General features: G+C 36.0%; 2 protein-coding genes across 3 annotated transcripts in view; one reads left to right on the top strand and one right to left on the bottom strand.

The window, feature by feature from the left end:
• Positions 1-3,996: 3,996 nt before the first annotated feature.
• MS3_00009740 (uncharacterized protein) lies at positions 3,997-9,253 on the top strand. 2 transcript variants are annotated; one of them, XM_012939831.3, is made up of 3 exons: positions 3,997-4,089; positions 6,660-6,834; positions 8,682-9,253. In XM_012939831.3, the coding sequence occupies exons 2-3, from the start codon at positions 6,688-6,690 to the stop codon at positions 9,183-9,185; spliced, it is 651 nt and encodes a 216-aa protein (XP_012795285.3). In that variant the 5' UTR covers positions 3,997-4,089; positions 6,660-6,687; the 3' UTR covers positions 9,186-9,253. The 2 variants fall into 2 exon arrangements, with proteins under 2 accessions (XP_012795285.3, XP_051064580.1); XM_051218143.1 differs by having other exon boundaries at positions 3,997-6,834; positions 8,679-9,253.
• A 5,179-nt stretch (positions 9,254-14,432) lies between these two features.
• MS3_00009737 (uncharacterized protein) overlaps positions 14,433-23,053 on the bottom strand; it is a 65,781-nt gene continuing 57,160 nt past the window's right edge. Inside the window, exons 26-28 of the mRNA XM_051218138.1 lie at positions 21,251-21,542; positions 18,806-18,878; positions 14,433-16,705 (exon numbers count right to left, since the gene is read on the bottom strand). Of these exons, the coding sequence (XP_051064578.1) occupies positions 16,632-16,705; positions 18,806-18,878; positions 21,251-21,542 (439 nt within the window). The 3' untranslated portion in view covers positions 14,433-16,631. The remainder of the gene's footprint in view (positions 16,706-18,805; positions 18,879-21,250; positions 21,543-23,053) is intronic.

Here is a 23,053-nt window from a genome sequence, read left to right as displayed (position 1 = left end):
CCATCATAGGGCTTTAAATATGTATGGCACAGCACGCAAGAATGACTCGTATTGTGATAGTAAAGATTTAAATTGAAAAAGAGATCCAACTGGTAGTGTTCCTAATCTCATAATGATAAGGTTGCTTCTTTTCATCTAATCTGTGGTTTCGCAGTTCTGCTTTAGTAGTGCGGGTTACACCAATCGCCGAATGACGCCCAGTGGATTGTTACGTGCACCACTATGGGGTCACCATCAAAGTCAGCGGACGATAGGCCATTATAAGCTCTAGTTTCTACGTCGTGGGAATAGACATATTCCCGGATTCGGATCACAAGTATGCGATAACTAGCAGTACCCGCTTATATACTTAGTTCCTGTCTAATTTGGGTTGCATTCGTTTATTCGGAATGACCCTCGATTTCGAGAAAACTTGAATACATTTAAGTTCAACTATGTGAAAAACTAGGTATCGATAGTGGGAAGTGTGTTGACAGCAACAGTGTAGGCGCGAATGAATTATCCAGTCAATAGACGTACTCTACACTGACTTCAGCAAAGCTTTTGATAAGGTTCCTCACAACTGGCTGTAATATAAGTCAAGTAATATTGGGATTGGAGGTAATTTACTAATGTCGATAAAAAAATTCCTAGTTGGGCGCCAACAAAGAGTACGTTTGAACTCAACTATGTTTAACTAGGAAATTATGCTTATCGAAGTGCCTCAGGGTACAGTTTTGGGACTAGTGTTATTCCGTTTGTATGTATATGACCATACTAGTCTGACATCACAGGTTTTGCTATATGGTGACGACGTCAAGATATGGAAGGCGACAAAAAAATGAGGGTGGCAATTTAGAGCTTCAGAATAATCTGCAGAAATTATCTGGCTGGTTTAAAATTTTTCAATCGACGATGAATACTCCCAAGTGTACTGTAATGCATATTGGTCATCAAGGTACAGATACATACACGTTGAACAATAGCAAGCTACCTTTTGTCCAGACATACGATGACTTGGAGGTCATCGTTAGCTGAAACTTCAAACTACTGCACATTGTCGTGCGACAGCCGCTAAAGATTTTAGAACTCTGTAATAAATAGGTAGGGTCTTTAGCCATGTCTATGCCGAAACTTGTTTACTCTGTATACTGTATTTGTTCGACCTAAACCCGAGTACTGCATACAAGCGACTAGCCCCTGTGTAAGAAGAGACAGTGAACTGTTGGAAAAGCTTCAGAGAACCGCGACTAAGCTGTTTCGCAGAATAGGACAGCTCCGGTGTGATGCTCGACTGACTAACCAAATCTATTTCCATGGTCATGTGGAAGAATCAGAGGAGACTTGATCACAGTACCGGAATTACTTAATGAATAACTCGCCTCTTATACGTCTTTTTTATTATCTTCCAAAACAGAGAATTTGCTAGGACACTAAAAATGTTCACATGCCCAGAACAAAACACTCGTCATCTGACTGTCAACTTTCCTACTGGATAATCAACGAATGGAATTCACAACCTCATCAAGCGACTGAAGCTCCATCTGTCGACGCTCTCATGAGAAAGTTGGATCAACTGAAAGACCACCATTGCCAGGACCAACCCACACCACCTGACAACCTGTCTTTTACAAACTGAACCTATGTTTAACTAAAATCAAAGTTACGGAATGGTTCAGTATATGATTATCAACATTTAACTATCTGGTGGTAAAAGCTACCATAGTTCTTGTAAACAGTTATCTGACCCAATCATGTAGGAAATATTTTTATTGGCTCTCAGGTATCAAACTCTATTAACTATTACTTTTACTGTTCAACACGTTACATTTTTCTAGAGAAAAATTTGAATGTATAGCCCAAACTATATCGTTCAAGGTATCTTGGGCTCTTGATATAATTTGCTTTCTTTCTCAAGTTAGAATCATTGAAGTTGAAAACAGAGTTTTTACTTCGATATAATTAAATTCAAGTCACTCTCTATGCTATACAAAAGAACGTGGTCTGGTCTAATCGAATAAACTAGGTTCTTCAGTTCAGGTTCTTCAGACCGAATATTGATATTATGGTCGTCACATCACCAGTAGCACAGCTTATTAGGCATGTACAACAAACAGAAGATAATTATCTTGCATGCTCATAGATCTTTAAAACCAACAACTCAATGCTCCAACTAGATTTATATGACATCTTGGACCTCTGTGATGCAGAAATACCTAGATATCTATACGGGTCTATGTTAGGTCGGGACTGCACGTGGTTCCGATAAGTTTGATCAGTGATAAAATATTGTAGCAGTATAATTAATAAGATAGAATCACAGATCACCTTTGAAAAGTACCTCATCGTTTACTACCATTATGCTCAATTAATCAAATACAGGCTCGACCAACACGTGATTACAGCGTTCGCGACCCAAACTCATACAACAAAAAAATTACAGAATGATACCAATACCCTATTGTCTGTTAGCACTAAGGAGCAGTGGGTGGGTTTTGGGAAGAGGAATGGCAACATCATGACCCTCGAAACTTTAAAAATGGGAGGCAAAGAACTTTCACAAAACTTCCTGACTATAATAACTGTTCCAGCTTACCAGAAAGTAGGCCAACCTGTAATGAAGAACAATGGGACAAATGCCGTGATATTCTCGGAAAGGATACCACTTCAGGAAAGTATGCCACCTGTATTAAGGTCGAAAGTCAGAAAAGAGTAAATCCGCTCCATTAAGGGAAACGGAAAATCCAGCACACTTCGCAGAAAAATCAACGGCTTTCCAGGGACCGTAGATTAAACGAGTTACGCACTACTAAAATATCGGCAAACACAATCCGACTAGTATGGTGTCCCACCACATATCTGAGCTGATTGGTGGTAGTCAGGACGAGGCTTACGTGAGCAATACCCGGAGTCGTCGTTGATTATCCGTTGCCTAGTTCTTCACACAACTATGGCAATTAGCATGTCGAAGCTACTTGGCCCATTACATCTAACAACCACTAAGTCGCTGCATCTGATGGCTGTAAACTTCAGAAACCCAGTGAAATTAACAGAGACACAGTCCAAAAACTGACCTTTCCAATCATATCTGATGTTGTCAGAACCAACCTAGATCGGTAGGGTTGAGAACAGCATATAAACAAAACAAAACACGATGGATACATTCACCACACAGTCGTTCCATAAGCAACTTGCCACGGCCATTAGAAGTTCGTGACTTGGTGAACATGTGTATGATGCAACAAGTTGGTATAATGACGGAAAATCCCCATACTTGGATTATTTGGTCATAAGAGATAATCTTCTTTTTGAATAAGCATATGTCTACATACCAGTAGGAAGTAGTGACCATAGTACAGTGAAGTTAGGCGTGTTTACAAACGAGATACATAGTTTGAAAAAGGACGCTCCCTACTTTAGGAACATTAGGACAGACTAGACGATAATGAGGCAGTATCTTCAAGTCGCCTCATATTCACGAGAGCGGTGGAGGCTAACAATGGATAACCACTGGGAGATAGTAGTGGACATTATTCCGGATTATATCTCAGACGATGTTCTTCAGGCAAAGCGCATATCTGAAAAGAGAAGATCCCGGGTTGCCTCGAACACAGTGCTCGTATTGCGGGCAAAAAAGAAGAGCCTGGGATAAGCGGAAATTCTCCCTGAAGGATTCTGTCTCTATTACTAATCAATTAACCCATTTGTTATTCTTGAAGCAATAACCTTCTCTAATTTCCACCCTTATCACTTTTTTACATTGAAACTAACCAGCCTTCTGAGTCGTAATATGGTAGCCACTATTATTCAGAAACCCTACTGTCATGAGATAAACTTACTCAATCTACAAAATGTGCAAATCCATATATAACTGTCAAGTTGGCTAGAACTAGTGCAATCGAATAGCTAGATACCACTTATTGAGCACAAAAGAAAGTATGAACTGCAACATAATTAAAACGAAAGAGCTCAAAGAAATCGATAGGTTTGTGCATGCCCCTGTCAAACATTGGGTACTGCAAACGAACTTGTGTGTTTCAAATCATGACCTTGAGAGTTAACAGTTGAGGCAGTCTGTTAACTGTCGAACACTTAATACTGCGACAGCAAGTAGTTAGACACTAAAAAAATGTTTAATTGATGTGCATTGTTAAGATGTCGTTTAATGATATTCATAATAATAGTGTTATTAATAATAACGGTAATTAAATTGATAGTTCATCGAAAAATGTAAATACATGTATAAATCGTGTAAACAGTTAGTGATAAACTAAACGAGTCCAACGAAGTTGAATATCGTTACACAAATAATAATAGTAAACACCACATGAAACGCATACACATGTCGAGAAAAAAAACATAATGAATTTATCAATATCAGTAGTACACACGAAATGTGTTTTTTTAAGAAAAAATTGCTTGCAAAAAAATGTTATTAGTAATTCTGCTAATATAGATATTTAGTCACATTATAGAAAATGGCAGAATAAAGATTAAGTAATGAATTCAACATAATGTTTGGGAAAATGTACGTGTCTTCCTGAACGAGTTGTTTTTGTAGAAGGTAAAATAGCGGAACTAGGAGCTAAATTTGTGGGGGCTGTAACTTTAGAATCGTCTGTTTTACGAAGTATTGATTTCGTAGAAGTAGGTGAAGAATTATTTGAAAACACTGAAAGCTACGTTGTGCGACTGCTGCTGTCTTTAGTCAGCTTTCGGCTGTCATGTGTTTCGGTCTCTACAAAAGCAGGTTTTATCCTGTCAGTTGAAACTATTTCTTTCTTCTCTTTCTTTTTTATTGTAATCTTCCGATGTGCCGCGGAGCGTTGGGTCGAGTTTTCACTATAATCTTTTTTCGTCATCTTGGAAAGTGTAGGTAATATGCTGGCGAATATATCATTTACTCGGGTGTCAACTTTAATACTATGTATGTGATGGTCCGACTGAGTTCCCTTTACTTGAAGCTTCGTGCAGGAATCGACAAGTTTTCTTCTTTTAACGTCAACTATTAAGTTGTAGAAGCTTAGAAAATCTGCACCTAATATAGAGTGGCGGACATTAGCAATAATGAACACCCAAGTTTGATGTCATGAGTTGTTCGCCAAATGTCCTTATTTTGGTTTTATTAACTGCCTGTAGAGTAAATTTTTCACTCTTATCAATGGGTTTTTTGGCTAAGGTAAGTGGGACGACACTGACTTGAGCTCCGTTCCTTTCAAAAGAAACAATCTTTACCACGATAATGCCTAATTTATTGTTTAAGGGTGAAAACCTTAGGAATTGGCATGTCATATTATAGAAACAGGGGTAACAGTTCTACCGTCTAGTCAAATATCCATTCTCACTGGCGTATCTAAACCTTGCTACGAGAATCGTGATGGTGGGGTAAATTGTGTGACGCCATGCAATAACTGACTTTATTTATCTCAACAAACTGCATACAACCCACGTGAACTTTTGCATACGTCTGCCTGTTGGTTTTTTAGCATTGTATGCTACCTTGCTTAGTCGTTACATAATTTAAAAATTATTATGTTACTATAAAGTTTAGGAATCTATTATGAAATACTGTAAGGCTTACTAGTTTAAACGTTATGGAAAAAGAACATCTGAGGTTTCATGAGTCCCTTGTTTAGTTGGGGGATTGCGTGATCTCTCATCTGTCGAAGCCAATTAAAATATATCATCTATGGGTAGTGCTATTAAGGACCTTGAACAGATCTTATACAGACTGTATAAAAGATTGACTTCTTAAACTCAACGGATAAACCTCTTCAACTCAAACTTAAATATAGTTCGTAAGAGTTGTATTTAGTGTAATACCAGATTTGTCTTACTAAAAAACAGTTAAGATCACGCTGTCCATATGTATATTTCAAATTGATTTCCATTACGACAGTCTGTCTGTTCAAATTCCGTCGGGGATATATCTTACAAGATTAAATAGCATGGGTGTAGCTCTAAATATTTGCTAACATCAACGAACTATGTAAGCCATGAAATTCGTCCTCTTATTTGTGGTAAAATATCACCGTAAATTATGCATTGGGTTCACAATGTGTAATTCAGTAACAATAAAAAGTTTTAAACTTCTTGAATACTACTGCATTAAGGAATAATATTCAGAAGTACTTTTGTGTAACTAAACACCACCTTTGATTCATTACGTCATATGTGGGATGACTCATCTCATTTCACCTCAATATGGGTAAGATACCTTTAGCGACCAAAGCCAATTCTAGCACACATTCAATCTGCTAGTGGCTACAACCGTTCATGTCAAGTCTCTTTATAGTACACAAAAAACGCATCAGATTATACCCTTCAATGTCTAACGTGGCACTTATTCATATTCTATGAATCACGAAATAGAGCAGTGTGCTAGTAATTAAACTAATCAAAATTTAATCACTGAGTTGCCTATTTGATCTTTATTTCCCTGACTCTGATTTATCACTGTGACTTGTATCACCAGCTCATCACCAAAATTATAGGTTATGGTCGGAACTAAATACTTTTAGTTGGTTACATTTCTAACTCATTAGATTAAGTCAGTGGAGTAGAAGTCAGTGCTCGTGAAGATTATGTAGAATGCATTGAAATCAACCATGTTAATCTTATTATGTTCACCTCATATACTTTTACAAAATGTCAACACTAACATTTTATATATTTCGAAGAGTTTTGGATTTCCAGATTTTAGACCAGATGAAGAAAGTAGGCAAAAATGAATCAAAGCCAAAGGTTTCAGAATTTTTGCCAAGATGTGGTGTTACTGTTGATTTATATTATCCAGAGCAAATGTCAATAGATCAACTACTAGAAATATTTGAACGTCGAGGTTTCAAATCTCTAGTGAGTTAATTGCTGTGTAATCTGGCTTTATATACTATTAGTTCGAAATTTCCGTGTTTGGATTCTAAGCACTCATTCACAACTACCATAGAATATTCAAGCTTCCATTAGGTTGCATAAACCTAATATAGAGGACGACTGAAACCTGCGACAAAGTACTTAAAAGCTTGGTGCTTATTATCAGTATATCACAGAGAAAGTGTCAAAGGCAAATGAATCCCATGTATTTGGATGGGTAGCTCGTGAATGTTTTCAAAACTAATCCACCCTATACAAATCTGAGTACTTTTCTTCAAGTCACGTTAATTGTGAAGGCTGGTGTTGCTACCCTGTCCTGTAAACTGATGGAGATAGAGCGGTGTTCGGATCTCCAACTTAGTGGCTGAAAGTCGAACATCACTGCTCATGAATTAGAGCCGGATAAACTCCTTGTCTAACTTTTGCTATCGCTGCCCGTCAGTTTAAGTAGTGATTATTATCGCATATGCCCAAATTTACGATCGCTAAGAATTAATATTAATGAAGCCAACTATTTTGTTTCCTGATATCAAAATAAGTGTTATATGATACCCATTTTATGACTAAAGTCTTAAATTTAAGAAGTGTGAAAAATCAAATATGTTCAAAATCATTTCAAAAATATTGGGATCCTAGTCTCTTAGGATTATCTTTTACACATTGAGTGCCTCCGGTTTCACACGTTAATGGTAAGTTTTTGATTAGTCTACAATGTAGTTCTATATAAATTGTGAGGCGTTATTTCCTAGAAGACAATTATCACTATCGGGTTACTCGTTAACAATCTCGAAAGCTTTATAAAACTGCATTAGTTTATATAATGCTCTTTTAGTAATTATTTGTCATTTTCTTCAAATCTTTACAAAGAATTTAGGTATTTAGGATCTATAACTGGTTTATAGCATTGTAATTTTACTTACATTATTTTTATTTATTTATTTATTCGAACACATAGGGCACCAAATACATATGTGCCACACAAATCTCATTTGATTTGTGTGGGGTCTGTGATAGTGCTCGGGTGCCCAAACCGAATCAGGTGATTTTTTGGGGGGCCACACCCGGAGGCTTCGACCCAAAGGTCTGATGCATGAGGCAGTGGAGCAACGTTAGGAGGTGCAGTCCCATGGAAGCCGGTGACCAACGATTGGTTCATATATTTGTTCTCTCAGGGTACTGGAGCCCATTTGCACCATTGGTTTGGAATGAAGGTTTTCCAACTCCCTTAGGTGAACTCTCCATGTCCACCAACCCTGTTAAAGCACCGGACATTTGCTTTTTGTCCTCTCAATTTCGTAAACAACACCCGTGGTGCGAGAAGGCAGTGAGTAGTCCTTCCCTTGGAGTGGCTGTATACGCCCGGCTATGTGAGAGCATTTCGAGAGGGAGAGCTGACTGTCCCCACTCTCGGCCGTACTTACATTATACATTATAGTCTTATAGATGAAGTAATTGATGCTTTTGAACTCTTGCACATATAATCCCTATGGTTTTCTTAAACTTCAACTAAGTTCTAAATGACTATGATTGGAATTTTTCTAAATTATAATGAAACCAGAACTCATTATTTAACTTCTGATTATTTGATATGAATTATCTAACTTATTCTGTCTTTTATTTTGATGACTCTATATGGTATATAACCTAGAATTGTAACAATATGAACTTTATCCGATCGTCACTCAGTTTGGAAGAAAAAAACCCGGTGTGTGTGTGTGCATGTTATATCCAGTCCTTATTACTTATCAATAACATTGTACTTTGTTTGATTAGTAATTCCAAATTTCGCTATTTAACTAATTCCTTTTTTTCTTTATTTGAAAAAGTAGGTATCCAATGTAAATACATTAGAACATATTGTAAATCTTTATTATGATCATCTTATGCCAAAATGTCATCGAAACGAATGGATTGATGAATTCATTGAATCTACAACTATCCATCCTTCTATTGATGATGATGACGGTGATGATAATAATAATAATAAGAGTAATTTATCAAAAGAAAAAATGAACTTCAATGATAAAATCACTAAACCTAAACGAAATATAGATCATCATTTAGATCATTTAATTATTACTTATGATGAAAAACGATTTACTCCTCCTTGTTCTATTCAAACTTTATCATCAAAAGAACATCATCAATCCATGTGTAAAACGTCGAATAGTTTACATCAAGATAATGATCATCATAGTATACTATCATCTTCTCATTCAATAATCAATGAGAACTCTTCAAATAATTCTAAATTCAATGATCATTCATTGAAATCAATGAAAAAAAGACCTAAAATTAATCGTAATTTTGAAACCCTTACAAATAATCTTTAACTATTTGTATATGTAAATGATGTTGTACTATCTTATCCTATTAAATTTATTCTATCTTTTACAATGAATAGATTGTTTTGTTTTAAAAGAAAAGAAACTGAAAAGAAAGAGTAACACATATGTTTGCTGAAGATACTGATAAAATTCAGAGTCTTTTGGTAGCACTAAGCAACAATGCCAGAATGTTTGGAATGCGCTTCTCTTCCTCTAAATGCAAGTTGTTGTTTTAGGAGTGGTCTGCGTCAACACCCTGAACTAAGGATAGGAAGTGAAATAGTCGAACGCGTTGACAACTTCACTTATCTTAGAAGTCTGACCAGCCCTAATATGTTGGTGTCTGACGAAATCTAAGCACGGATTTGGAAAGCTCGTTTTATTATTGCCAACTTACGTCATCTATGGCGAAGGCGAGATATCCATCTTTCAATTAAGGGACGAGTATACTGTGAGGCAGTTCGCTTTATTCTACTTTACGGCTGCGAAACTTGGCCATTGAGAGTAGAAGATACTCGTAAGCTCCTAGTATTTGATCACATGTCTTAGAAATATTTCTCGCATCTGCTGGGATCAATGAGTAAGTAGTAGTGAGGTTAGACACAGGGTATTAGGGAGTAATGGTGGAAAATCAGTTGATGAGGTTGTGAATCTTCATCGACTGAGATGGTTGGGTCACGTGTTACGTATGCCTGAACACCGATTACCACGACGTGTAATTTCGACTAGTGTTATGAATGGTCGGAACATAGTTAGGGGCGGCCGAACCAAAACGTGGCATCATTGCTCGAAGTCACTAACTTCTAGCCTTAGCCATTTTGGTAGATGCAGAGTACTTTGATGGGGTCCGCAAGACTATCGTAACCAATGGTTGTAGGCTCTAGGTGACATGGCTCAGAACCGATCACAATGGTGTAGGTGGTGTATACACTCTTTGTCTTCCCTTAAACTATGAGATTGAAATCGCTTCATACCTTTCTTTCTACGTACTAATTCTTTCTTCCTGTACTATATCCTTATATGCAATCTTTTATATATTATCACTATTGAATTAACTACTCTTACGAATCCGGTGTTCATCTTGTTGTGTTAATGAGATATGGCAACTTGGACTGATGAATATATGTGCCTGGTCGTACGTTGTAGCTGACTGAACACATATGTAAATATATACTTGACGAATTGTTCCTGTGGCTCTTCTACAATTAGTACCGGTTTCAAATTTGGGTAAACCGGGAGGGTTGGATATGGGAGGGGGGGGGTTAGCGACCTCATCTCGTAGAAAACTAACTCGTTAAAAAAACAAAACGCTAACCAAGAAAGTAATACTTGAAGTGTAGTGAACAAGAACACTAGTGGGGATAATCGAATGTATTTGAGCATCTTAATAATATCTGAGATCCATATAGTAAATAGTTATATACTGCCGTCATATACTACCACAGAAGGATAAAGGAAATTGAATATATAAAAGTTACTTACAATTATATCTGAGTAAATAGTGACCGAACAATTTGTCTTGGTTACTTCTAAATACAGTGAATAACTGAGGGTTAGTTTAGAAGTTGCAACATTTAAATTTCAAACATTACATCACAGGTTCGAACTTCACCTTATTTGTAATAATTTACAGAGTTGGTTAGTATCACTAGTCTTCAAACGACAGAAAAAAAAGACTGTTGCTTAAAGCTGCTTATGTAATTCGTGAGTTACATTAGCGAATTGATCATTATGTAGAAATCCTGATTGTTTCAGCGATCATATTGAATGATTCATCTGAATATCGTAACAAGGTTTAAAGGGTTAATTTCTTAATACCTTTAATATTCTGGTTCGGAACTGTAATAATAGAATGATCTAGTGTTGCTGTTATTTTCTGAAAGCGTATACCTTAGTGATTTTGAAATAAAACTGTCTACATTCTTCTGCATAATGTTTTAAGGGGATTATTCTACACTTTATTAGTAGTAGTATATGTACAGTGTTGAAGTGATCTTTTGAAACCAGTGTTTACGGATATTTTAACCAGAACCATCGAGTAAGCAATGCTTAAGTTAGGAATGAGATGGTAGATCTTCATTAGCTGAGGTGGTTGGGATATGTGTTACATATGCTCAACCACCTGTTACCTTATTGGGGGCGATGTCGACTAGTGTACGGTTTGGTTGGAAGGATGATAGGGGTGGCCAAAACGAAATATAGGATCAATCCTTCAGGTCAATAACACATGGACTTAGCCATTTTAACAGGTGTAGACTACCTGGTTGAGGTCTGTATGATCATCATAACTAATGGTTTGTGGCAAGCCCATTTTGGTCACTGTATCATTTGTCTACTCATTGTAACTCAGACACTTAATTCATCATGTTAATTTCTGTGTGCATTTCAGACTCTTAATTCACTATGTTAATTTCGGTGTGTATGATCGAATGCATCGCTGTACATTAACCCTTAAGCTATCCTCCTATTGGTTGCAATGTGCAGATAATCGATAATTTATCCACACTCGATTAACCCTAAAAAATATATATGGATTTTTAACACACAGACTTACACTCACTCACTTTGTTTCATCGTGCGCTTGCTCGTTGTACGCTTGTGGATTTTTATTAATCATTAACAATAAATTATCTCTATAACTGGTGTTCAGGCTTCTCAATAATCTCGAGTAAATCCGTAATTCTACTAGGAGATTAAGCCTACGTTAAATACTCAGTTAACGGGATATTATTTATTGGAGTCAGATATTGAGGACATTAGCCTCAACAGGTTAGAGACTTTGAATGATATGTCAAAATCGTTTAAAATTGCACCGGTGCAAGTTTCTGAATTGCTCATAATTATGTTTTAATTTACGGATTTGTATTTTTTTCGAATCATATATTCGATGCCTAATCTTTTATATTACCACTAAAACTGCTACTACCGTAGTGGCTTTGCTTCGTTAATCGATAAACGTTATATTAAATATCTCAACGGTGTTTAAAATCAGAAGGCAATATGAAGAGGCAACTAAAGTTTGATAACGGATAGCGCAGATCACAAAGCTATAAGCAAATAGAGCACATTTGGAGGGGACAGGCGAATAAGTATATGAGAGAAATTACATAGGCAAATTTATAGTTAAATTGCATAAGGGCGCAGTTAGATAAAGGCTAATAATAAGATTTGAGATCTCATATACATGAGGAAGAGAGTAGATCATGAAGTGATATTTAAGGATTCAACATTTTAGCTAGAATCTGTCATGTGATCATAACGGTACAAAGACATATGTGAATTGTTACTATTCAAATGACATTGTCTCTTAAGTAAGTTAATAAAAGGTCTTAATCAAAATTAGCCATAATCGAAATTGGTTGTAGGATAGTTGCTATACTACTACTTCCACTATTGTAGGGTTTTATCCAACAATTTTATATCTCAATGCTGATAGTGTATAACATTATGAACGGACGTGTATACGTACCAGGTTGAACGTTACGTTTGATTGACTGATTAACTGAAGAGAAATTGAAATAAATCTGTAATCGCCAGGATATACATATCGTTTGGATAATATTCATGCTATTCTTGTTAGTGGAACAGTGATTAATTAAACCAATCAATTCAATTTAGTTTCAGGTCCAATACACATTTCGATAAGTGTACCTTAATATTACCAGGGGGATTTAATACCAGTTATGTATAGGTGCTTAATCGATAAGTAAAACAGTTATGTAGGAAAATGTTGGGAGAAAGCTGGAGGCGACCAGACCAAAACATGGCACAAGTCCATAAGTTCATTGACAAGTAGACTAGGCCATATTGGTAGGTGCAGACTACCTGGTTGGGGACTGCGAGATTATAGCAACCGATGGTTAGAGACCTTGGATAACATTGGCTCAAAATCGTTTGCAATGGCGCAGGTGCACCAACCTTTTGTGTTCTACCAAATTCTAATCTTTTGAATTCTTCATGTCCCTTTCTTTTTTCTCTTTCCAAATTTATTTCACTAGATTATACTCCTTGAATAACAACTTTAAACCATAATCTTTTCGACCACTGCTTATGCTTTTATTACTTCGACCACTATTTGGTTTGAATCGACAACTGCATCGTTGTGCTAATGTGGTATGACAACTCGAACTGATGTATGTACGTACGAACTTGTACGTTGTTACCAACTGACTGACTGACAAAGGATGAATACTGCAAAATAGAATACTACTCTACAAATCATTGAACCTGATAGTGATTACATAGAGCTATCTCTTCTCAAATGTATTATAAGCATCAACAATTGAACTCGTATAAATAAAAAGTCTATCGCTGTGGTTTTATGCTATATAAGAGGTCAATTACACTGAAAAGTACATGTAAGTACTAAATCGCAAATGGAGATTGAATTATCATTTTGAACAAGTAAAACTGAATTTGAATAGTGTCTATATTAAAACACAATATTCCATTACACTGTAGTGACTCACATTTATCACGAGAACACGACTGGTTTAATAAAAACGCTTATTATTATAACCAAGTGTACCAGTGACTGTTTTAATGTGCTTTTGTTTGACTGTGCTAATGACAGCTATTTTGTGCTTCCATTCTTTTACTTACACTTCGATTGTAACTTCGCGCGAATTCGGTTACCTTCTGTAACCAAGGTTGTATCCTGGCACGATCTCGGTGCCACGAGATCGCCAACAAATATAACTCGACTTGGTCCATTACTTGCCTTCTGGTATTTGGCTTCTCGGAGATTTTATGGATTTATTTGGTTACGTTCAACCTACGCCTTCTGATCTACTTGGCACGTGTTTCTCTGTAGCGGTGTTCATAGGTAACCTCAACTCGACACCACGCTACAACACTATCATTCACTTGGTATTGTTGTTGATGTTTAGCACTGCAATTGATTAGTCTCTTATAGACATACTGAGTACTAAGTGGATAATGCGATGCTTGAAGCAAACATTACTGCGTTCAAGTTCTACAGTGAACATTAACTCTGAGATGCAGGCACATCCAACTGACGAGTCCAAAATAGGACAAAACTCGCTTCAAACTGGATTTCACTGCTAACCACTATCCATCTTTGCTTAAAACAATGTATTATTCTAGTGTACAGGTATATTGGTTGCTATAACGATTATAGTACATTTGTTTTATTCTACTTTGTGAACAAATATTGAACTTCCACAAATTATGTGTAGGGAAATGTATGTAAGTGTTATTATACACACGAATGGATGAATTAAATATTTAGATTTATACTTATATTTGTTTAGGGTTAGTTCCTTCGGATATATGTACTACTAATGATTAACATATATAACCTGGATGTATGAGAAACTAAGAAGTAACAGTGTCGGACGAAAGATTCTCTTTACTGAGCTGTGTCAATATTCCGTTGACTACTATCTCTGGATAGATCAATTATTCTAGTCAGTAAAATTACTACCGATGTCGAAAGCTATTATTTGTAGCTTCGTTGCATACATCCCTGAATACGTCTTTAAATGTTTGAGAATTATACATTCTCGGTATTTGTTTGCATACTTCTTCTTATTGTTTTACCTTTCGTGATGTATTTAGATTTTGACTGTCCTTTGACATCCAATTAGCATAAACATATTCAATAACCAATTATTTATTTAAACACATGAATATTAAGACAAGAAGGCACTGAATATATATACGCTATATTTCATCATCCGATTTGTGTGTGGGTTGTGATACTGCTCGGATACCAAGAACGAAACTGGTGGTTTTCTTAGGGGACCACTCTTCAAGCCTTTAACCTAGAAGCCTAATCTACAAGGCAGTGGAGCAACGTCGGGAGATGCAGTCCTATGGTATTTGGTGACGAACAATAGGTTCGTCCACCATTTGCTTCTTCAGTATCCTGGAGCCCACGTGATTTGGAATCAGGGTTTCCCACCTCCTCTAGGTGGATCCTTCATATCCACCAACCTGGTTGATGCGCGGGACATTTGCTTTTTCTCCTCTCAATATCGTAAACAACACCCACTTCGAAAGGAGGAATTGAGTAGGACTTTCAACAACTTCCTTATTTGGTATTTTTATATTGTTTCGTCAGCTGTTGTTGGGTTAGTAGTAAGGATACTGACATATATATATATATATATGTTTAGTTGGAAAGCGTGGTGCCAGTTGGGAGTCATATTCACGATACTCATTTATTTCATTGGATCATACTCCTTGAATAACATCTTCAAACCATAATCTTTCCGATTACTGCTTATACTCTTACTACTTCTACCACTACGGGATTTGAGTCGACAATTGTATCTCTGTGCTAATGTGATATGGTAACTCGAACTGATGTACGTATGTACGAAGTTCTACGTTACTGCTGACTCACCGACATTTATCCATTCTCACTAAAGAGTACTGAAAAGCCTTAAAAGTAACTAATAAATGTATCAGACGAGGTTTTGTGGATATTGTAGTAATTTCAATGGTTGAGATCATAAGTCAATTGAAGCTAGACCACTATGGAAAACTTGGAAGCACTGAACGGCCATTTCGTCCTATTGTGGGACTCCTCAGCAGTGCGCATCCACGAACCAAGTACCTATCAGTCTCGCGCTTAACCACTAGACCACTGAACTAATTGGCATCCAACTGTGTTAATGTCTAACTTCAACCAATCCAAAAAATTGAGCGACAAATCCACCACTGTCTTCAGTAAGTTACTATCTCACAACAAACCTGGTTGAACTCCACTGGTCACTGTTTCTCACTAGAACTTCAAGAAATACCTCTCTTGAAGCCAGTCACTAGTGAGCATATGTTAATTCATATCAAAAGAGGTTTTGTACAGGGTGTAGTAATTTCAACGATTAAGATAAATGTATGTTTGCTCAATAACGAATGATGATGATCATCATCATCATCACCATTATGTCATTACTACAAATTGACAAAAACTATACCATATTTTGAATAGTTCATGGAAGAAAACTGATGTGTTTTTTGTTTTAAATCAACTATCTATTCTACTATGTGTACATTATAGAAAAGTTAGATGTTTGATTCGAGGAAATTTCAAATGCCATAACTTGATATTGTTTATATACCAGAAAGATTGAATATTGAAAGGAGAACAAAAAGGAAGGAAAGAAAGAAATGTACAAGTAGTTAAGACGATCATTCATGAATGAACCAATCAGATTTAAGATCACAGATCTTAGATATTGGGCACCAGTAAATTGACTTAATTACATTTTGACATCTTAATTAATGTCAGTTTATCATGTGAATTCTATATCTAATTCATAATCTTCATTTGATCCTGATTACTAGCTGGAAACTCTCTCTCTCTCTCTCAAGATCAGTTAAGCGTCACTCAAAGATTGTCTCTATAAATTATAATCTCATCGGTTAACATTAAGATGATGTTCAATTTGTACAAATCTCATCATCATTTGTGTGTTATGATTATCATCTTGAGAAATAAGCTTTGGCAGAGTCCCATTCTGAAATATTAAAACGTTGCTCAAAATTGAATCGTTCATCTGAAATAGAATAGAAAAACAAAACAAAACAAAACATACAATTGTATTTAACTAATATTGGATTAGTGGTCAAGGGTGAAGATAGTCTGTTCACTTCATTAAATGTTCTCATAAGATCACGTGTGTACAGCCACTGTCAGGGAAGTCCTATTGACACATACCTTCAGGCGGTTCAGATTAACAGTCAGTGACTTTATAGACTGGAGGAGTTATGTATTGTTTTAACCATCTCTATCCTGCTTCAAACCTATTCTTATCCATTGTAGATAAAGGTAAGTGATAGGGTATTAGTAACGCATATGTCGATCACATTAGCTGACGAACATACATACGTAAAGAGATTGAAGGAGTAAATGAAGAATTACCTATATTGTATCGAGTTGGACCCTATATATATAAAGTACATTGGCTAAAATCGTCAAATAATGACCAGGTTACGTATCCAAATTGCACCTTTTCGATTTTTGACCAAAATTCTTTCATCCATATGGCTACAAATCGTTCTTGTAGCATAGCTAAAATCAGTTCGGGATAAAAACCCTACGTGTAGTTCCCTAGTCTATTTCATCATTGGGAAACGATATGTTTGTTTTGATGTAGGCGCTGTGAATGTGAAACGATTTTTACGTTTATCATCAGCTCGCATTTATGGTTCAGCTTTACGATTGTATGTATATATCTGGCTTTCAAGTGACGATTTTTGGCAATATGTAATAACTGTCGAAAATAGATGTAGATAGTGGAAGCATGGAGTGATATTCAATCCTGGTACTCAATGGTTGGGATTACTGTCACCAGTAAACTACCGATCAGTTATATATCATGCTTATTTACTTACACCTGTTACCCCTTGTGGAGCATAGACCGCTGACCAGGATTGCTTCAGCCCATTTCGCTATGAGGCCTCATTTCCAACTATCCTCATATGTTATTCATTTTTTCGATATCCGATTCCTGATCCAATGTATTATTTGGTCAACCTCGTTCCCTTTGCCTCAAAGATTTCAAGTTAGAGCTTGCCTCGTGATGCAGTTTGGTGATTTCCTCAATGTATGTCCTATCCACCTCCACAGTGTTTTTCTGATTTCCTCTTCATCCGGAAGCTGGTTTGTCTTCTCCCACAGTAGGTCATCGTTGATAGTATCCGGCCAACGGACATTGAGTATCATATATAGACAACTATTTATAAATACATGTACCTTTTTGATGATGACTGTGGTAGTTCTCCAAGTCTCAGCTCCGTATAGTAGGACTGTCTTGACGTTCATATTAAAGATTGTGACATTGATATTGGTTGACAGTTGTTATTTATTTATTTAATTTTAACACATAGATATTGGTACAAGGCACCAAATACATATGCTCCACAAAAATCTCATTCGATATGCGTGAGGGCTGTGATACTGTCCGGGTGCCCAAACCGAAGCAGGTGGTTTCCTTAGGGGGCCACACCCCGAGCCTTCGATCTGAAGGTCTGATCCACAAGGCAGTGGAGCATCGTGAGGAGATGCAGTCCCATGGAAGCCGGTGACCAACAATTGGTTCATACGCCATTTGTTCCCTCAGGATACTGGAGCCCATGTGCACCATTCGTTTGAAATCCGGTTAAAGCGCCGGACATTCGCTTTTCGTCCTCTCAATTTCGTAAACAACACCCCCGCCACGAGGAGGCAGTGAGGAGGACTTCCCTTGCAGAGGCTATATACGCGTGGCCATGTGAGAGCATTTCGAGAGGGAGAGCGGACAGTTATGTGCTCAATATATTCTTTAACTGTAGGAATGCTGTTCATTCTCTTACGTCTGCATCAGATTCTCATTGTTTATCAGTGGTGTTACCCAGGTACGTAACAATTTTCACTTCATCCAGAGCTTCTCTATCAATTATCATTTGATTGGTGCTTACTGTGTTGTATTTTAGTATCTTGCTTTTTTCCTTTATGTATGTTAAGGCTTACTGCTACAGAGACTGCTGATACATTGGTTCCCTTCATCTGCTTTGTTGCTGTATGTATGGAGTAGAAGACATAAGTCATCTGTGATGTTGAAAACTTGAACAAATAGAATAAATACAGAATGCATATGTTCAAGACAAATACTAACCTAGAAATTCATTGTTATTAGATTTCTTCTCAATTTTCCTGAATGAATTCACCTTCTTCTCAAGTAAGCGTTCCTAAGAAAAGAAACAAGATAACTATACTAATTGAAGTTTATTGATAAATTTCAAAACTATAATGAACATATTAGTTCATATAAATGAAACAACTGATAATGATACAAAATATAATCGAGAATATAAGTTAACAGAAAAAAAAAAGAGACTATAGTTAGTCATGCATCATGTAGAACCTGGTAACTATGTATATGTGTATGTATCCGAGCAATTGGGACTGATTCTGTATTATAACCATTAGTTATAATAATCATACGGGTCTCGATCTGGTAATCTACACCTATCTACCTATATAGACTGATAACATGTCTTGATTTTCGTCATCTCGTAGATATCTTCCAACCTAACACTACATTACCTGACTTGCACGTCGAGGTAAAGAGTAGTTGGTCATAAGTAATACATATCTCAAGAACTTCAGTACATTAAGATGCAAATGTTAGAACTGAGTTGCTTTTTTTACTTCTCATTGGCTCATGTTGCTATGGTGTATGCTCCATATGTCGACAGACATAAGAAGTATGTATGAGTGGCTGGGAGCAGAAGGCTAAGAAGATCGAATTGAAGAAGACAGAAAAGAACTGTGAATTAGGAAGAATCAGACAGAATGTAAAGGATAATTGATGGCATATTTGCACATGAAGCATCTAATGTATCATTCTCATATTTTACCAAGACTTTCTGTAATTTTGTATAAGATACTAGATTGATCTTCTCCATTTGAATTCTTGTTCGTTACACTTCTATCTATTTAAGCGCGCAACCAAAATGTTCAAAGCAGAACTGTTTGATTCTGATCACATGCAACATTATTGTGAGTACTGTCTTAGTCTATTATCTCTATCTATATATTTTAGATCTTATCACTGACACTAGAAAGCCATTAGACAAAGTGAAGGGGCAATCTTTTCCAATTCCTCTCCATCATATAATTATAAATATTGGTTATATATGGGAAACATCTTACTGCTTTCACATACTTTAGTACAGTCGACAGTATTACTTGGAGTTCTGTATAGTAGGATCTAAATCAAACAGTGTTAACATGATTGAATAACTTATTTAACATTACAGTTAACTAGAGAACTATAATCGATCATTTAATTGAAGTGAATATGATTGTTTACTACGGTGAGACTATCCTTAATGAATGAATGATCTTTGAACGATATTAAAGTGACCTTGAGAATAATAATAATAATAATAAATAAGAACTATCATCTAAATTTGAACGAATAATTTCACAATATTTAGGCGCCAAGTTCATGTAACACATTGAAGAGGAAGAATGTATTTGTGCAAATCTCAGCAAATGAATTTAAAGTAAATCCAACGTTTCGCCTAGCAATCTGGTCTAAGCTTTCTCTTCCTCTTTAATGACCTTGAGAATGTCTACCTACTACTTACCTTACAGCTAAATAAAGATTATAAAGCAGTTTGAAGAATAAGGATTAGGAATCCAATCTAAAGTTTTCATCATAAATTAATATCAGTTTCAATGCCAAATCGCTATTTAACCAAATGGATGGATGGATGAATAAAAGTTCACGCCAAAATCCATGACTTATTATCTTAAATCTGATTGATTCGTCTATAAATTATGATTTCGCCTTAAACCGTGAATCGATCGGCTTATCAACTAGATAATCAGTGTGTCACACTTCTTCTTCTTCTTCTCGAACTAATTTCATTCAACTTCGTCATTAATAAGAGATCAGAATATGACTTATAAGATGTGTAGTTTTTAAAAGATGATAATGTTATATCCCGATGAATGGTAACTTTTCGGATGATGCACTTATGAACAAATACGATATGTATATTTTTATTGTATAATTGTTAAGTAACTAAACTACTCATATTCATGTTCCTCTTTTTATAAGCTTTATTTTGACTTATGAACTATTATCATACGATTTACCGTTCCTGAGTTATGACCAGCCTATTGATTACAGTCTCACACATTAACAGCCACTCTTGGCTAAATCTTATGCAAATATTATTTCCTATTTTATGATACGATGTAGTCTGTCTGGTTGGTATGTAAACCCAGTATATTTGAAATAGATGATTTATATCGTGGAGGCTGAGGAGATTAGTGTTCTGAACTCAACAGGTAGGGGTTAGGTGGGAAGCAGGATCGATAAAGACTTTAGACTGTTCATACAAGTTTTATACGTCATTGGTCCGATCGATTATTCACTATTTTCTAATCGACGGTATCATTACGCCATACATACATATTGATAGGGAACACAGGGTACAAGTGATAACAGATAGATAATAAGGAATGAAATAGATAACACCATCATCATCAACAACAACAACAACAATAACAAAACATAAACCACAATATAAGTGATATAACTTACTTCAATATAATTTGCTAATATAGATGGACTTAATTCAGATTCTAATACACTTGTATTCAATGAATGTTTATAACAACAAGCAATTAATGTTGGATATAAAATATCTGTTAATGGACAATAACTAAAATATTCAAAAGGTAATGATAATAAACGTTGAAGTAGATTTGGTGATGAACCACATTGTAAACTAGTTTGATTATCCGAATTTAATACACATAAATAACCAATACATAAGATAACTTCATGTAAAATATGATTGATGATTTCACACATAGAAGATGATTTTGTAAACCTTTTATAAGAAAAAGAAAAAGAAAACATACACGATCATTATGTAAGATCAGTGGGGGGTGAGGTAAATGTTCAGTCAGTAACGACGTAGAACTATTTATCATACCTGAAAACCATTCACAATGATACAAGAGTGTACTCACACTTTAGCTTGTTATTAGAGCCTGAAACCCATAATCTCCTTATACCTTTTTATTTGTCATGAAATAATTTTATCACATTGTACTGTGCTATGGATAACTTGAAATGGCGCACATCGTGCATGACTAACTGATTACTGGTTAAAACTCGGTTCTGATCACACTCCACTTAATTTCAATTTAGGCATCTCAGTAGTAGTATTGTAATGTATGTTACTTATGCTGACAGATGTAAGTAGTATGTATGTAAGTTATGATTACAAAATTTATAACCGTGGTAAACAGTTGTATTCACTGATTATCATACTCTAATGAGATAATAGGATAGGGAGTAAAGTAGTCGAACGCGTTGACAACTTCACTTATCTTGGAAATCTGATCAGCCCTAATATGTTGGTGTCTGACGAAATCTCTGCACGGATTCAAAAAGCTCGCTTGACTTTTGCCAACTTACGTCACCTATGGCTGAGGCGAGATATCCATCTTTCAATTAAAGGACGAGTATACTGTGAGGCAGTTCGCTTTATTCTACTTTACGGCTGCGAAACATGGCTATTAAAAGTAGAATATACTCGTGAGATAGTATTTGACCACATGTCTTAGAAATATTGTTCGTATCTCCTGGGATCACCGGGTAAGTAATAGTGAGGTTAGACACAGGGTATTAGGGAATCATGATGGTAAATTAGTTGATGAGGTTGTAAATCTTCATCGACTGAGATGGTTGGGTCACGTGTTACATATGCCTGAAAACCGATTACCACGACGTGCAACGCTAACCGGTGTTGGAGATGGTCGGAAGAAAGTTAGGGGTGGCCAAACCAAAACGTGGTATCAGTGCTTGAAGTCACCAACTTCTGGTGTGAGCCATGTTGGTAGATGCAGACTACTTGGTTGGGTTCCGCGTGACAATCGTAACCAATGGTTGGAGACTCTTGGTGACATGACTCAGAATCGATCACAATGGTGTAGGTGTATACACTCTCTGTCTTCCTTCAAACTAAGCTATGAGGTTAAAGTCGCTTCAAATCTTTCTTTCGACGAACTAATTCTTTCTTCCTGTACTATATCCTTATATATATTATCACAACTAAATTAATGAGGTATGGCAACTTGGACTGATGCATACATGTGCCTGGTCCTACGTTGTACCTGATTGAATAACTGAATGAGATAATATAAAGAAGTAATTACGTCAGAGAGATAGAAAGAGGGAAAGTTGAAATTTGAAAATTCTTTTCAAAGCTAAAGTTATCAATCAGTATAGAATTACTAATAAACTTAAGAGAATTTGTTGAGATTGTTTGTTATCACTTCATGACATTAACTAACTATGAAATAGATAATCTTTTAACACTATGATGACCTATTC

Source organism: Schistosoma haematobium, chromosome 7 (assembly GCF_000699445.3).
Source record: "Schistosoma haematobium chromosome 7, whole genome shotgun sequence".
NCBI classification, from domain to species: domain Eukaryota; kingdom Metazoa; phylum Platyhelminthes; class Trematoda; order Strigeidida; family Schistosomatidae; genus Schistosoma; species Schistosoma haematobium.
Note: the sequence above shows the minus strand (reverse complement) of the source record. Positions and strands in the feature narration are given on the sequence as shown.

What these genes read in the sequence shown, in the direction of transcription:
- MS3_00009740 (XM_012939831.3), top strand. Translation starts at nt 6,688, where the DNA reads ATGAAGAAAGTAGGCAAAAATGAATCAAAGCCAAAGGTTTCAGAATTT. An exon ending in GTCGAGGTTTCAAATCTCTA is followed by an intron (nt 6,835 to 8,681) that starts GTGAGTTAATTG and finishes TTGAAAAAGTAG; the next exon opens with GTATCCAATGTAAATACATT.